At 35.1% G+C, this 15090-nt stretch overlaps 1 protein-coding gene across 1 annotated transcript; it reads left to right on the top strand.

Moving 5' to 3' along the window:
* The first annotated feature begins 13594 nt into the window (after positions 1–13594).
* Positions 13595–14875, top strand: LOC149203152 (aspartic proteinase nepenthesin-2-like). Its single transcript, XM_089401776.1, has one exon. The coding sequence runs from the start codon at positions 13595–13597 to the stop codon at positions 14873–14875; it is 1281 nt and encodes a 426-aa protein (XP_089257902.1).
* Positions 14876–15090: the final 215 nt, after the last annotated feature.

Genomic DNA, 15090 nt, shown 5'->3' with positions numbered 1-15090 from the left:
GTTTTTAAAAGTGCATGAGCACTGTGTGAAGGCGTTTGATGCCATACAAAGTATATGTTCTAATAGAAAGGGTGAAAAGGTAACAGAGACACTTAATCTTGGTGGAAATGTCTCTAATGGATTCCAACTCACTTTAGAGGAGACATAGATCCTTCGCCATTATGCCCAATAGTTTAGTTGCAACATCATCAAAAGAAACGATGTTTTCCAAATGGATGGTGTGGTCATGGAATTGAAGACAAAGCGCATAATGATAGTCACATTTAATGGAGGTACCATTGCATTTTATGAAATGTCACATGTTGTCAGAATGTTATTTCTTGAAACCATTGTTGGAGTTGTTTTGGTTCAATAATATATGGATTTATAAAAAGGCAGTTGGTGGTGATTGTTTGGATGGTCTTTCGATTAAACTCAATAATGCAACCCCCTTTAATTGCAAAGACTGGAATGGTTTTTGAAGCAGAAATTGAAGAAAGTTGTTTCCCTTCAGCAAGACTTTATGCATCCCATAAAGTAACATCAATGTTGTAGTCTGACATGTCGCATAAGGCGAGACTTTTCTTAGGAGTTCCTGAACCATCACACCGACGTATAATAGATGTAGGAGAAGAAAACTAACAATACCGACAACATCAACTATTGAGTTGTGAGTTGTAGGGTAGAGTGAACTAATTGGTGTGAAATGAAAGGAATGGAAAGGATTTGATTTATTATCATGTATGCACTAGGACCCAGTTGATGTAGAGAGGAGGAGGACTTCAAATGGATGATTTAGATGATTGTAGTTCGGTTTCGAGACCTTCACAGTGCCATTTGTGATTGTGTACAGTTGATCAATGCATATGAGAGGATTCAATAAGTCCACCAAGTCATTGAAGGAAGTTACATGAATCTCATCACCATTACTTAAGACTTCCATGTTCAGATAGTAACTTGGATGATCTTTTTATTAGTGTGGTGGAGGAATTAATTAAAAAGTGATTAAAAATGATGTTTGAAGTGATGGTTTGGCTGGGGAACAATGAACCAATGGAGTAAGGATTTGGAGGGGAGAGATCATAGAGTTGTGTGGAGGAGCGATGGAAATCTATGAAGTGAATGGTTGTTTCTTGCAAATTTGAAGGCATAGGAGAATGAGCCCTATTATGGTTTACATTAAAGTAATGGTGGCCAAGAATGTCTAGGTCATCAAGGATGATGTTGTTACCTGGGTGGAGTTACCTGGAGGTAGTTTCTCAAGGTCATGGCAAAGGTATGCAATGGTAGCCGACAAGGTATCTGCGAGGTCTTTTTTATGAAGACAAAAGCTGTTGTTTGGCTAAGATGGTGATGATAAGGTTTTACATGTAATAGAGAAAACTGGGATGTTTTCCGAATCTATTATTATGGTAGCGCATTAGGTGTAAAGTGTATTCTTGCATTTAAACCTTTTTAATTCTTGGTTGGTTTATCATCGTAGAGCATGTGTGGAAGAGCATGGGGAAGGCCATGGAGAAGAGCTCATCAGTGTTGTATTCATTGAATAGTAAGAGGCCAACAATGGGCCATTGAAGCGAATGGGTGGGTGTTGAACTAAAGAAATCCACGTAGGAAAATATCTCGTCAATTTTAGTCTGAGTATTTGGCACTGTTGATATGAAATAGGATGGTTGGAGGTCAAATGGGCAATGGTGGATAAGTTCTGGGTCAAAAGGATTGTGAGGGATTTTTTGGGGCATTAGAGAAGCAGTTGCGACATGACGTAGAATGGGGGAGATGTCTATAGGGAGAACAAACAAAGAAAATCATGCAAACGGGTTAATATGGACATCCTTGTAGTATGGATGATTTTCTAGTTTGCACTGCATAGATGCTAGATTGTGTGACTTGCTGACATAAAATTCATATGTTTTGTCATTATGACTACATTTTATGACATCAAGGATATATATATTTGAGAGAATTCAAGGAAGCGAGGTGACAAAATTAGTTACATCTTGATGAAAGTTGATGGTATGGTCAGAGTAATTGTACTAGCCTCCATGTGCATGGGCCACTTGGAGAACTGGGTTGACACGTGAAATTAGCATCTCCTCAACTTGGATTATGCATGAGAGGACATGTGGTTTCTCTTTTGGATATATTTTTTTCAATAAGGAGAAGTGATGGAAAAATCATTTTGAAGCAAAACGACAAGATGTGAGAAGATCATGGTGATATTTTGTTTTCATTAATGGGTAAGGTTCATTACAGATGGAACAAACTTGTAGGGGGCTAAGTGCATCAATCATTTCATGAAAATAATGATGGGCATGTTCGAGAGTGTTGTTGTAATTATGGGGATTTGAAGTGGAATACATATTGTGGGATGGTTGGATAAGGAAGGCGGGTAGCGAAGAAAATGCAGGCTGAAGAGGGGTGTGGTTCGTAGGTGGGAATGGATGGGAGGATAACAACGATTAGGTGCATGGAAAGGGAGGAAAAAGGATTTGAGAAGTTGGTGTCATTTGGCTAGAGTTGGGTTGAGAAGGAAGATTATGTCTTCAACTATTGTATAGTAGGCGATGACATGCATTAATTTTTTCCTTATTATGTGTGTATCGCCTTTGTTGATGTGCCTTCCTTGCATCAATATTTGGAGTGGATTGAATAGGAAATCGATCAAGGAAAGATGATGTCAAAAGCAGATGTGTATGTGTGATTTTTTTGCAACAAGAATGATTAAATCATGCATGCGAAGGGAAACATGCGCTATATAAAAATATTTTGTTGGTGTGATGAAGGAAAAGGCATTGATATTATCTAAAATTAGAAAAGAAATAACATGAATAACATTGCACTATTGTAAATGAAACAACAAACATGCATCTATGAAAATGAATATTACAATTATTAAAATTCACATTAGAGTGTATCCATAGCGATATGTGGAATTTAGATATGCTAAAAGGAGGTGATAGTGACATTTGATCTAGGTGGAGATGTCTCTACCGTGGGTTGCTTTTAGTGAATATGCCATCTACAACACTGGCCTAGATATCATCTAGAATCACAAAGACGACAAATTCTTCAAAGTGAGGGCCCTTTATTTTTTTGGTTTTGATTTTGCAAATTGAACAATTGGATGTCCAAATGAATGTTACCATTATTAGGAAAATTTTCTCTATGTAAGTTTGTTTTGGATGTTTAAAAGTACATGATTGTATTTTACTAGTAGCATAAGTAGTAGAGATTTAAGCGTTGCACATTAGAGTGTATCGATATCCATATGCATATCTGAAATGAAACCAATCTAATATTTATGTATTTAAGAGAAAAAATTACAAAAGTAAGAAGAAATATTTGCAAATTGAACAATGGGATGTTCAAATGAATGTTACCATTAGTAGGAATGATTTCACTATGTAAGTTTGTTTTGGATGTTGAAAAGTACAGGATTGTATTTTACTAGTGGTAGACATGTAAAGGTTGCACATTACAGCATATCGATATTCATATGCATATTTGAAATGAAACGAACATAATGTTTATGTATTTACGAGAAAAAATTACAAAAGTAAGAAGAATTGTGGTAAACCAAGTTCTAAAATGTGCAAAAGTGAAAGCATGAAAGGTAACAACGGAGAGGGGAACAATAGATTTCGAAGTTTACGAGAAGTCCTTCTAGGGGGCACAATTTTTTTTTTAGTTTCTTGTAGAAGAAGGGTTGATGCAAAGGCATAAGGAAGTTTTTCAAAGTTCATGAGCACTGTGTGAAGGCGTTTGATGCCATACAAAGTATATGTTCTAATAGAGAGGGTGAAAAGGTAACAGAGACACTTAATCTTGGTGGAAATGTCTCTAATGGATTCCAAATCACTTTAAAGGAGACATAGGTCCCTCGCCATTGTGCCCAATAGTTCAGTTGCAACATCATCAAAAGAAACGAAGGTTTCCAAATGGATGGTGTGGTCATGGAATTGAAGACGAAGCGCATAATGATAGTCACATTTAATGGAGGCACCATTGCATTTTATGCAATGTCACATGTTGTCAGAATGTTATTTCTTGAAACCATTGTTGGAGTTGTTTTGATTCAATAATATCTGGATTTATAAAAAGGCAGTTGGTGGTAATTGTTTGGATGGTCTTTCGATTAAACTCAATAATGCGACCCCCTCTAATTGCAAAGACTGGAATGGTTTTTGAAGCAAAAAGAGAAGAAATTTGTTTCCCTTCAGCACGACTTTATGCATCCCATAAAGTAACATCAATGTTGTAGTCTGACATGTCGCATAAGGTGAGACTTTTCTTAGGACTTCCTAAACCATCACACTGATGTATAATAGATGTAGAAGAAGAAGAACTAACAATACCGACAACATCAACTATTGAGTTGTGAGTTGTAGGGTAGAGTGAACTAATTGGTGTGAAATGAATGGAATGGAAATGATTTGATTTATTATCATGTATGCACTAGGACCCAGTTGATGTAGAGAGGAGGAGGATTTCAAATGGATGATTTAGATGATTGTAGTTCGGTTTTGGGACCTTCATAGTGCCATTTGTGATTGTGTATAGTTGATCGATGTATATGAGAGGATTCAATAAGTCCACCAAGTCATTGAAGGAAGTTACGTGAATCTCATCACCGTTACAATCCATGAGGTTGAAGCTGAGTGATTTACTAGCACAACATCACTTGTTGCATGTGGGGTTGAAGCGGAGTAATTTAATAGCACAAATTAGTTGTTGCAAGGGGGGTTCTTGTGAAACCATGAATACAAGAAACCATGAATAGTAAATTAAGTATTCTAAGAAACCATGAATGGTAAATTAAATATTCTACCTTTTTTTTATTTTAATTATTTATTCTATTTTTATTTTACATACATTTTATATAAGAAAACAATGTGTAAAACCATGGGTTGTGAAAACGTAGAACCAAGAAACCATGAATAATAAATTGACTATTTTACTTCTAGATCTTAGACTTTTGGGATCCATAATGTTAATGAGATCGTGTCTTTTAGATTAATAAAATCATGACGATTTGGTCGATGTTTCACATTAGATGGTTAGAAATTTCGGCCAAATAATCATGATGTGGTTAATCTAAATGAAATCTCATTAATATTTTACTTCTATTTTATTTTAAATATTAATTTTACTTTTTATTTTATTTTAATTTAATATTTTAATGTAATTTGACCCAGTCAAAGAGTGCCTCTAGGTACCACGGGTGCAATACCATGGGTTCTCATAAACTTGTAGCTCAGAAACCACCCACCAACGAAGTCAAATTTACTTTAAATACTTGACAAAAAATAATTAAAGAAATTAATAAAGTAAACTTTTTTATTTTAAAAAACAGTTAATTTTATTTTATTTTGACAAAGTTAAAATGTTTACGTTACATTATTTTTTTATTTAATTTTATGTATTTTGACGAAATCAAAATGTTTACAAGATAAGAAAAGGCATAACAACATCTCTTATGTATTAAGTTAAAAAACATACTTCTTATCATCCAAATAAATTGGATAAAAACAAATGTGAATAAACAAATCATATATAAAAAATATTTTTTTTAGCAGTAACATAAATAAATGAAATTGATTCACATTTAAGTATACGAATAAATGTGAATAGGTAGATCTATATATGAAAATTATTTTTGAGGAAATCAAATAAATAAAATAGATTAAGAATAATTATGAGAATCAATGTGAACTCTTATTTTTAAGAAGTGAAATAATAAATGTCTAGAATAGTTATGAGTTTGGATATTTATTATAATCTATTTACATTCTTATATATCGAACAAATACAACATTAGAGTAGACATTTTTTGGGGGTGCAAAAGCTATCGAAATTACATATATAGGTCAAAATCTGAAGGGAGTATAGTTTGATAATTTTGTTGTAAGATGTTTAAATATAATATTTAAAATGCTACATTCATATTTTGTGAAATAAAAACTATCAATATTATACATTAATTGAATATGTAACATCATGTAATTTATTTCAATCTATTTACATCCTTCTATATTAGACAGGCACAACATTCGAGTAAACAATATTTGGGGCTACAAAAGCTATCGAAATTGCAAACTATTTATAGAAAGCTATAAGTATGTGGATGAAGCACATGAGGTGCAAGTTAATCATAAGTACGTATTGATGAGTGGCATCTGCAACACCATGTAGAAGATATTTCTGGAAAATGGTCAAGATTGTGTAATCTCCAATGTACTTGAATTTGTCTAATTCCATCTCTTTCATGCGTATGGATGAGGAAACAAATGCAAGTTTTAAGTCATGCAAGTAGTTAGAGAGTTGGACACATGTGATATAGAGGTATTCTATGAGGGTGTAGGAATGTTATTGGTATATCTAGAAGCGAAGTATCTTGTTGATGTATTTTTTGGAAAAATCCATAGAGCATAGAGATATTATGTATCCATCTGTTTTTTTTTGTCAAGACAAAATAAAACATGTTAGCAAAGATTTAGAAGTTCATTAACTAAACTATAAAACATGGAAGTAAAGTAGTATTAGATAACTAATATGAAAGATATGCAGAAGAAATAGTAGATCAATAAGTATACACATTTAAATGTATTTGAATGACAGAGTACATGAAATATTTTTAAGTGGAATGCTAAGGAAGTTAATTTACCTTTAAGGGAAATTCTTCATAGAGTTCGCTGGATAGGTTTAAATGCAAGGTATGCTTCCTCATGTTGTGTACATTTCACATAAGGATTTTCTTGCATGTGTGAGTATAGGGAGAAGGAAAAAGTTGGAAAAATGCAAATATCACACATTGATCTAACACTAGATATGGTTTTGAAAGTTATCCCTTTGTGATCTATGTTCCAATGTTAGGGTCCCACCCTAACCCCCTTATTTATGTAATGGGATCGAGTCATAGTCAAGAGTCAATAAAGCCCATATTAATAATTGTAAGTGGTTAACCCGCAATTAATGATGGGACCACAGTTAGTTGCAAATGGGACGTAGTATTAGATAAATGGTATTAATAAAATCCATGGTATTGATCCTTGGTATTGCATGTATGAGTCATATATAAAGGATAGAGACTCCCTACGAGGAGCATTGTGTCTTATTTTTGTATCGAGCTCTGCTCTATTGGAGGTTGCCCCCTCAAAGAGGCCAGTGAACATTGCTTTCTGAATAATAAAATATTTGCTGTTGTCTCTCACTATTCTATGTTCTGGGTATCTTTCTTCGTATATTCTGTATTTGGGTATCTTTTTGCAGGTTAAGAGCATAACAACCAATGTTGATTTTTTCTTTCTACAAAGTCATGCCTTTTGATTTGTGAATTGTTATCCCCATGCCATGTGAAGTGGAAATTGTGTATTAGAGCCTCTTGTTACGGGGGGGGATTGGGACATACTTTGGATTTGAAGTGTCCAAAGGTGGACCTTTATAGTTAATGAAGTTAGAAACAACAAATGATGGAAATTGCGGGGGCCTAGAATTAGTTGCATAAGAAATCACACCAACTTTCCTGAGCGCTCCATTAATAAGGTATGCTTCCACCTATATCTTGCTTGTTAGTATAACTTGTTGTCCAATGAATGTTAACACTTTTGTATCAAGTTGTTCATCCTCTTGAGAAATGGAGGGATGTTGTTTTTTTTATCTGCATAGCAATGTGCAACTGACATATTCAAGTATTTAAGCATTTTTTTTTATTGTGAAGTCCAACAAATTGATTTTATGCATACGGGTGCATTTAATTTTGAAAAAAAAAATTCTCCTCAGGTTGAAGAAGGGATTTTGTACATGTTATGAGAAGTTTCCAATCATCCATTATAGGGATTTCATTTCGAAGGTTGGAGAGGAGTTGGGGAAATGCAATATGCTCAGGGTTGTTGCCTTGTTGGCGGAAGATAGTTGAGAGTGTGACAATTGTATCAAAGCTCTACCAAAGTGCATTCCCATGGGATGTGCCCAGATACATTGGTGTATCATTTACCGGTGGTAACTGTCTGAGATCACTTACAAGGATTATAGATTGACCACCCAATGGGGTGTTTTGATTGGAGAAAAAGGCATCTTGTAAGCATTCATCAATTTGAGAAAGTATTTTAAGGCTAATGAAGCTCATTTCATCACTGAGAATGTATTTTACACGTCAAAGTTGTTCTTGGAGATTTAGAAGGGACTGAACTTCTAAAGGGTGTGTGGAGGATATAGGAATTTGAAGGTGAGAGTGTATTGTTAGTGCATTATGTTAAAGGTTGAATACCTGTTGGAGCAAGAAAGAGTAGAGGGATTTTCCCATTAGTAGAGCTGACGATAAATGTATACTTGAGGAAACTAATTAGGTAAGACTTCCATGTTCCAATAGGAACTTGGATGATCTTTTTAGTAGTGTGTTGGAGGAATTGATTAAAAAGTGATTAAAAATGATGTTTGAAGTGATGGTTTGGCTGGGGAACAATGAAGCAATGGAGTGAGGATTTGGAGGGGAGAGATAATAGAGTTGTGTGCAGGAGTGATGGAAATCTATGAAGTGAATGGTTGTTTCTTGCAAATTTGAAGGGATGGGAGAATGGGCCCTATTATGGTTTACATTAAATTAATGGTGGCCAAGAATGTCTCGGTCATCAAGGATGATGTTGTTACCTGGGTGGCGTTACCTGGAGGTAGTTTCTCAAGGTCATGGCAAAGGTATGCAATGGTAGCCGAAAAGGTATCTGCAAGGTCTTTTTTATGAAGACAGAAGCTGTTGTTTGGATATGATGGTGATGATAAGGTTTTACATGTAATAGAGAAAACTGGGATGTTTTCCAAATCTATTATTATGGTAGCGCATTAGGTGTAAAGTGTATTCTTGCATTTAAACCTTTTCAATTCTTGGTTGGTTTATCATGGTAGAACATGTGTTGAAGAGCATGAGGAAGGGCATGGAGAAGGGCTCATCAGTGTTGTATTCATTGACTAGTAAGAGGCCAACAATGGGCCATTGAAGGGAATGGGTGGGTGTTGAACTAAAGGAATCCACGTAGGAAAATATCTCGTCAATTTTAGTCTCAATATTTGGCACTGTTGATATGAAATAGGATGGTTGGACGTCAGATGGGAAATGGTGGATAAGTTCTGGGTCAAAAGGATTGTGACAGATTTTTTGGGGCATTAGGGAAGCGGTTGCGACATGACGTAGAATGGGGAAGATGTGTATAGGGAGAACAAACAAAGAAAATAATGCAAACGGGTTAATATGGACATCCTTGTAGTATGGATGATTTTCTAGTTTTCACTCCAAAGATGCTAGAACGTGTGACTTGCTGACAAAAAATTCATATGTTTTGTCATTATGACTGCATTTTATGACATCAAGGATATATATATATATATATATATATATATATATATATATATATATATATATATATATATATATATATATATATATATATATATATATATATATATATATATATATATATATATATATATATATATGAGAGAATTCAAGGAAGGGAGGTGACAAAATTAGTTACATCTTGACGAAAGTTGATGGTATGGTCAGAGTACTTGTACTAGCCTCCATGTGCATGGGCCACTTGGAGAACTGGTTTGACACGTGAAATTAGCATCTCCTCAACTTGGATTATGCATGAGAGGACATGTGGTTTCTTTTTTGGATATATTTTTTTCAATAAGGAGAAGTTATGGACAGATCATTTCGAAGCACAACGACAACATGTGAGAAGATCATGGTGATATTTTGTTTTAATTAATCGGTAAGGTTCATTAGAGATGGAACAAACTTGTAGGGGGCTAAGTGCATCAATAATTTCATGAAAATAGTGATGGGCATGTTCGAGAGTGTTGTTGTAATTATGGGGATCTGAAGTGGAATACATATTGTGGGATAGTTGGATAGGGAAGGTGGGTAGTGAATAAAGTGCAGGCTCAAGAGGGGTGTGGTTAGTAGGTTGGAATGGATGGGAGGATAACAACGATTAGGTGCATGGAAAGGGAGGAAAAAGGATTTGAGAAGTTGGTGTCATTTGGCTAGAGTTGGGTTGAGAAGGAAGATTATGTCTTCAACTATTATATAGTAGGTGATGACATGCATTAATTTTTTCCTTATTATATGTGTATCACCTTTGTTGATGTGCCTTCCTTGTATCAATATTTGGAGTGGATTGAATAGGAAATTGATCAAGGTAAGATCATGTCAAAAGTAGATGTGTATGTGTGATTGTTTTGCAACAAGAATGATTAAATCATGCATGCCAAGGGAAACATATGCTATATAAAAATATTTTGTTGGTGTGATGAAGGAAAAGGCATTGATATTATCTACAATTAGAAAATAAATAACATGAATAACATTGCACTATTGTAAATGCAACAACAAACATGCATCTATGAAAACGAATATTACAATTATTAGAATTCACATTAGAGTGTATCCATAGAGATATGTGGATTTTACATATGCTAAAAGGAGGTGATAGTGACATTTGATCTAGGTGGAGATGTCTCTACCGTGGGTTGCTTTTAGTGAATATGCCATCCACAACACTAGCCTAGATATCATCTATAATCACAAAGACGACAAATTCTTCAAAGTGAGGGCCCTTTATTTTCTTTGGTTTCGATTTTGCAAATTGAACAATGGGATGTCCAAATGAATGTTGCCATTATTAGGAACCTTTTCTCTATGTAAGTTTGTTTTGGATGTTTAAAAGTACATGATTGTATTTTACTAGTAGCATCAGTAGTATACATTTAAGCATTGCACATTAGAGTGTATCGATATCCATATGCATATCTGAAATGAAACCAATCTAATGTTTATGTATTTAAGAGAAAAAATTACAAAAGTAAGAAGAAACATTTGCAAATTGAACAATGGGATGTTCAAATGAATGTTACCATTAGTAGGAACGATTTCACTATGTAAGTTTGTTTTGGATGTTGAAAAGTACAGGATTGTATTTTACTAGTGGTAGACATGTAAGGGTTGCACATTACAGCATATCGATATTCATATGCATATTTGAAATGAAACGAACAAAATATTTATGCATTTACGAGAAAAAAGTACAAAAGTAAGAAGAATTGCGGTAAACCAAGTTCTAAAATGTGCAAAAGTGAAAGCATGAAAGGGAACAAAGGAGAGGGGAACAACAGATTTCGAAGTTTACGAGAAGTCCTTCTAGGGGGCACAATTTTTTCTTTAGTTTCTTGTAGAAGAAGGGTTGATGCAAAGGCATAAGGAGGTTTTTCAAAGTGCATGAGCACTGTGTGAAGGCATTTTATGCCATACAAAGTATATGTTCTAATAGAGAGGGTGAAAAGGTAACCGAGACACTCAATCTTGGTGGAAATGTCTCTAACGGATTCCAACTCACTTTAAAGGAGACATAGATCCTTCGCCATTATGCCCAATAGTTCAGTTGCAACATCATCAAAAGAAACGATGTTTTCAAAATGGATGGTGTGGTCATGGAATTGAAGACGAAGCGCATAATGATAGTCACATTTAATGGAGGCACCATTGCATTTTATGCAATGTCACATGTTGTCAGAATGTTATTTTTTGAAACCATTGTTGGAGTTGTTTTGAGTCAATAATATCTGGATTTATAAAAAGGCAGTTGGTGGGAATTGTTTGGATGGTCTTTCGATTAAACTCAATAATGCGACCCCCTTTAATTGCAAAGACTGGAATGGTTTTTGAAGCAGAAAGAGAAGACAACTATTTCCCTTCAGCACGACTTTATGCATCCCATAAAGTAACATCAATGTTGTAGTCTGACATGTCGCATAAGGCGAGACTTTTCTTAGGATTCCTGAACCATCACACCGACGTATAATAGATGTAGGAGAAGAAGAAGTAACAATATCGACAACATCAACTATTGAGTTGTGAGTTGTAGGGTAGAGTGAACTAATTGGTGTGAAATGAAAGGAATGGAAAGGATTTGATTTATTATCATGTATACACTAGGACCTAGTTGATGTAGAGAGGGGGAGGATTTCAAATGGATGAGTTAGATGATTGTAGTTGGGTTTCAGGACCTTCACAGTGCCATTTATGATTGTGTCTATTTGATTGATGCATATGAGAGGATTCAATAAGTCCACCAAGTCATTGAAGGAAGTTACGTGAATCTCATCACAGTTACAATCCATGAGGTCGAAGCTGAGTGATTTACTAGCACAACATCAGTTGTTGCATGGGGGGTTGAAGCCGAGTAATTTACTAGCACACATCAGTTGTTGCACGGGGGGTTCTTGTGAAACCATCAATATAAGAAACCATGAATAGTAAATTAAGTATTCTAAGAAACCATGAATGGTAAATTAAATATTCTACCTTTTTTTATTTTAATTATTTATTCTATTTTCATTTTACATACGTTTTATATAAGAAATGAGATCGTCTTTCAGATTAATAACATCATGAGGATTTGGTCGATGTTTCACATTAGATGGTTAGAAATTTCCACCAAATAATCATGATGTGGTTAATCTGAATGAAATCTCATTAATATTTTACTTCTATTTTATTTTAAATATTAATTTTACTTTTTATTTTATTTTAATTTGATATTTTAATGTAATTTGACCCAGTCAAAGAGTGCCTCTAGGTACCATGGGTGCAATACCATGGGTTCTCATAAACTTGTACCTGAGAAACCACCTCAGAAACCACCAGTAACTTGACGAAGTCAAATTTACTTTAAATACGTGACAAAAAATAATTTAAAAAAATAATAAAGTAAACTTTTTTATTTAAAAAAATAGTTATTTTTATTTTATTTTGACAAAGTTAAAATGTTTACGTTACATTATTTTTTATTTAATTTTATATATTTTGACCAAATCAAAATGTTTACAAAATAAGAGAAAGCATAACAACATCTCTTATATATTAAGTTAAAAGACATAGTTCTTATCCTCCAAATAAATTGGATAAAAACAAATGTGAATAAATAAATCATATATAAAAAATATTTTTTAGCAGTAACATAAATAAATGAAATTGATTCACATTTAAGTGAATAAATAAATCATATATAAAAAATATTTCTGTAGTAGTAAATAAATGAAATTGTTTCACATTTAAGTATACGAATAAATGTGAATAGATAGATCTATATATGAAAATTATTTTTGAGGAAATCAAATAAATGAAATAGATTAAGAATAATTATGAGAATCAATGTGAACACTTATTTTTAAGAAGTGAAATAATTAATGTCTAGAATAGTTACGAGTTTGGACATAAGAAGTGAAATAATAAATGTCTAGAATAGTTACGAGTTTGGACATTTATTATAACCTGAAGGAGAGGGTTACTCTTACATTTATTGTATAGGGAAAATCGAGGTAGGTATACTATAAGCAAAGTATTAAAATAATATGGAAAAATTATTGAATGTGAACGAATATGGAAAAATTATTGAATGTGAACGCGATGTTAGAGATGTAGTATGAAAAGTGTTTGGCATCCTCATCCGTGCCTGTGGGGGCAGGTTATAAATTGAGACATCAAGGAACCGTGTAAAATGCGAAACAAGGCGTGTTTACTGTTTAGTCTAAAATCTGAAGAGTGAGGAAAGAAGGCATGGCGATGGGGAATAGTGCAGCACAAGTGATGGTTTCCATTTTGTTGTTTCTAAGTATTGTGCAGGAGTCGATGGAAGCCGGAGTAGTGATGGAATTGTCTGTAAATCATGGCAATCCCAATCTCTCCCGGAATCCGAATGAATGGAGGAATTTGCTGTTGCAGAGCAGGGATCGAGCGAGTGGTCTAGCATCCAGATTGCGCCCCGGAAGTAATTCCACCTACAAAAGGCAATTAAGCTCCGTCACTGTTTTGTCGGGAAACGCTGGGGGCACAAGCTATATTGTGAATGTGGGTTTTGGGAAGCCTGCAAAGTATAACATCCCTGTGCTTTTTGATACCTCGCAGGACGTCTCATGGATAAAGTGCGATTTCAGCAGTGGGTCCTCCTCTTACAAGAAACTGGATTGCAGCTCGTGTTATAAAACCCTGGAAGGCGACGGCGTATCCTGTAGTGGAAAGAAGTGCATCTTGCAAATCCAAACCAGCGGTGGGAGCGCTGTCACGGCGGAGATGAGTGAGGATACACTGTGGCTGGATTCTCAGTCCGTTGAAAAGTTCGGATTTGGGTGCGGAACCGATTTCTCAAAATACCAAGGCAATTCTTCTATTGGGCTCCTGGCTTTTGGCAGGGGCTCTCTTTCACTTCCTTCTCAGGCCAAAAGCAAAAGCTTCTCCTACTGCCTACCCAACTTCGTGGACCCTCAAGCTAAAGGAAAACTGAGACTGGGTCAGGATGTGTCCATTCCCTCCAACTCCAAGTTCACCGCTTTGGTATCGAATCCTAAAGCTACTGGGTGGTATTTTGTTGGACTTAAGGGTATCACCGTGGGGAACACCACCCTCAATGTGCCCCCCAGCGCTTTCCAGTTCACTTCAAGCGGAGGAGGGACGATGTTGGACACCGGAATCCTTATCAGCCAACTAGTGCAGCCGGCCTACGATGCTTTAAAAGCCGCTTTTGTGAGTCAATTCCATGAAGCTCCTCGTGTGCAGAAGTCCAACTTCCCGTTAGACACTTGTTTCAAGTATCCCGGAGACCTTTCGAAGCTAAAAGCTCCATCTATAACATACCATTTTCAGGATGGACTCGATCTGCCTATCAGTAAAGAAGCAATTTTAACAGCAGTATCGGAATCAGACATTTGCTTGGCGTTCGAGCCCTCGTCAGGTAATGATTTGAGCATCATAGGAAGTCTTCAGCAACAAGGTTACATTATTTCTGTCGATCTAAACAGCAAAAAGATCGGGTTTGCTCCAGTTACTAGCTGCTCCTCCTAAACTACTGTTTATTCCCTTTCTGTTTGCTTATTGTATCGAGAGGCAGGCTTTTTTGATGTATAAGTTATGCTGTGCCACTTTAATAATACTCGTTACAATGACTGACGAGTGATTTTACATGAGAATAAGATTAACATTATTTCTACATTGTGCCCTGTTATTGATGGCTTCATACCTGTGTTTTGGAATTTCATTTTATAAATAGAAAGCACGTT

Source organism: Pinus tabuliformis, chromosome 2_1, assembly GCF_031772625.1.
Source record: "Pinus tabuliformis cultivar Carrire ecotype Pingquan chromosome 2_1, CPIR1, whole genome shotgun sequence".
NCBI classification, from domain to species: domain Eukaryota; kingdom Viridiplantae; phylum Streptophyta; class Pinopsida; order Pinales; family Pinaceae; genus Pinus; species Pinus tabuliformis.
Note: the sequence above shows the minus strand (reverse complement) of the source record. Positions and strands in the feature narration are given on the sequence as shown.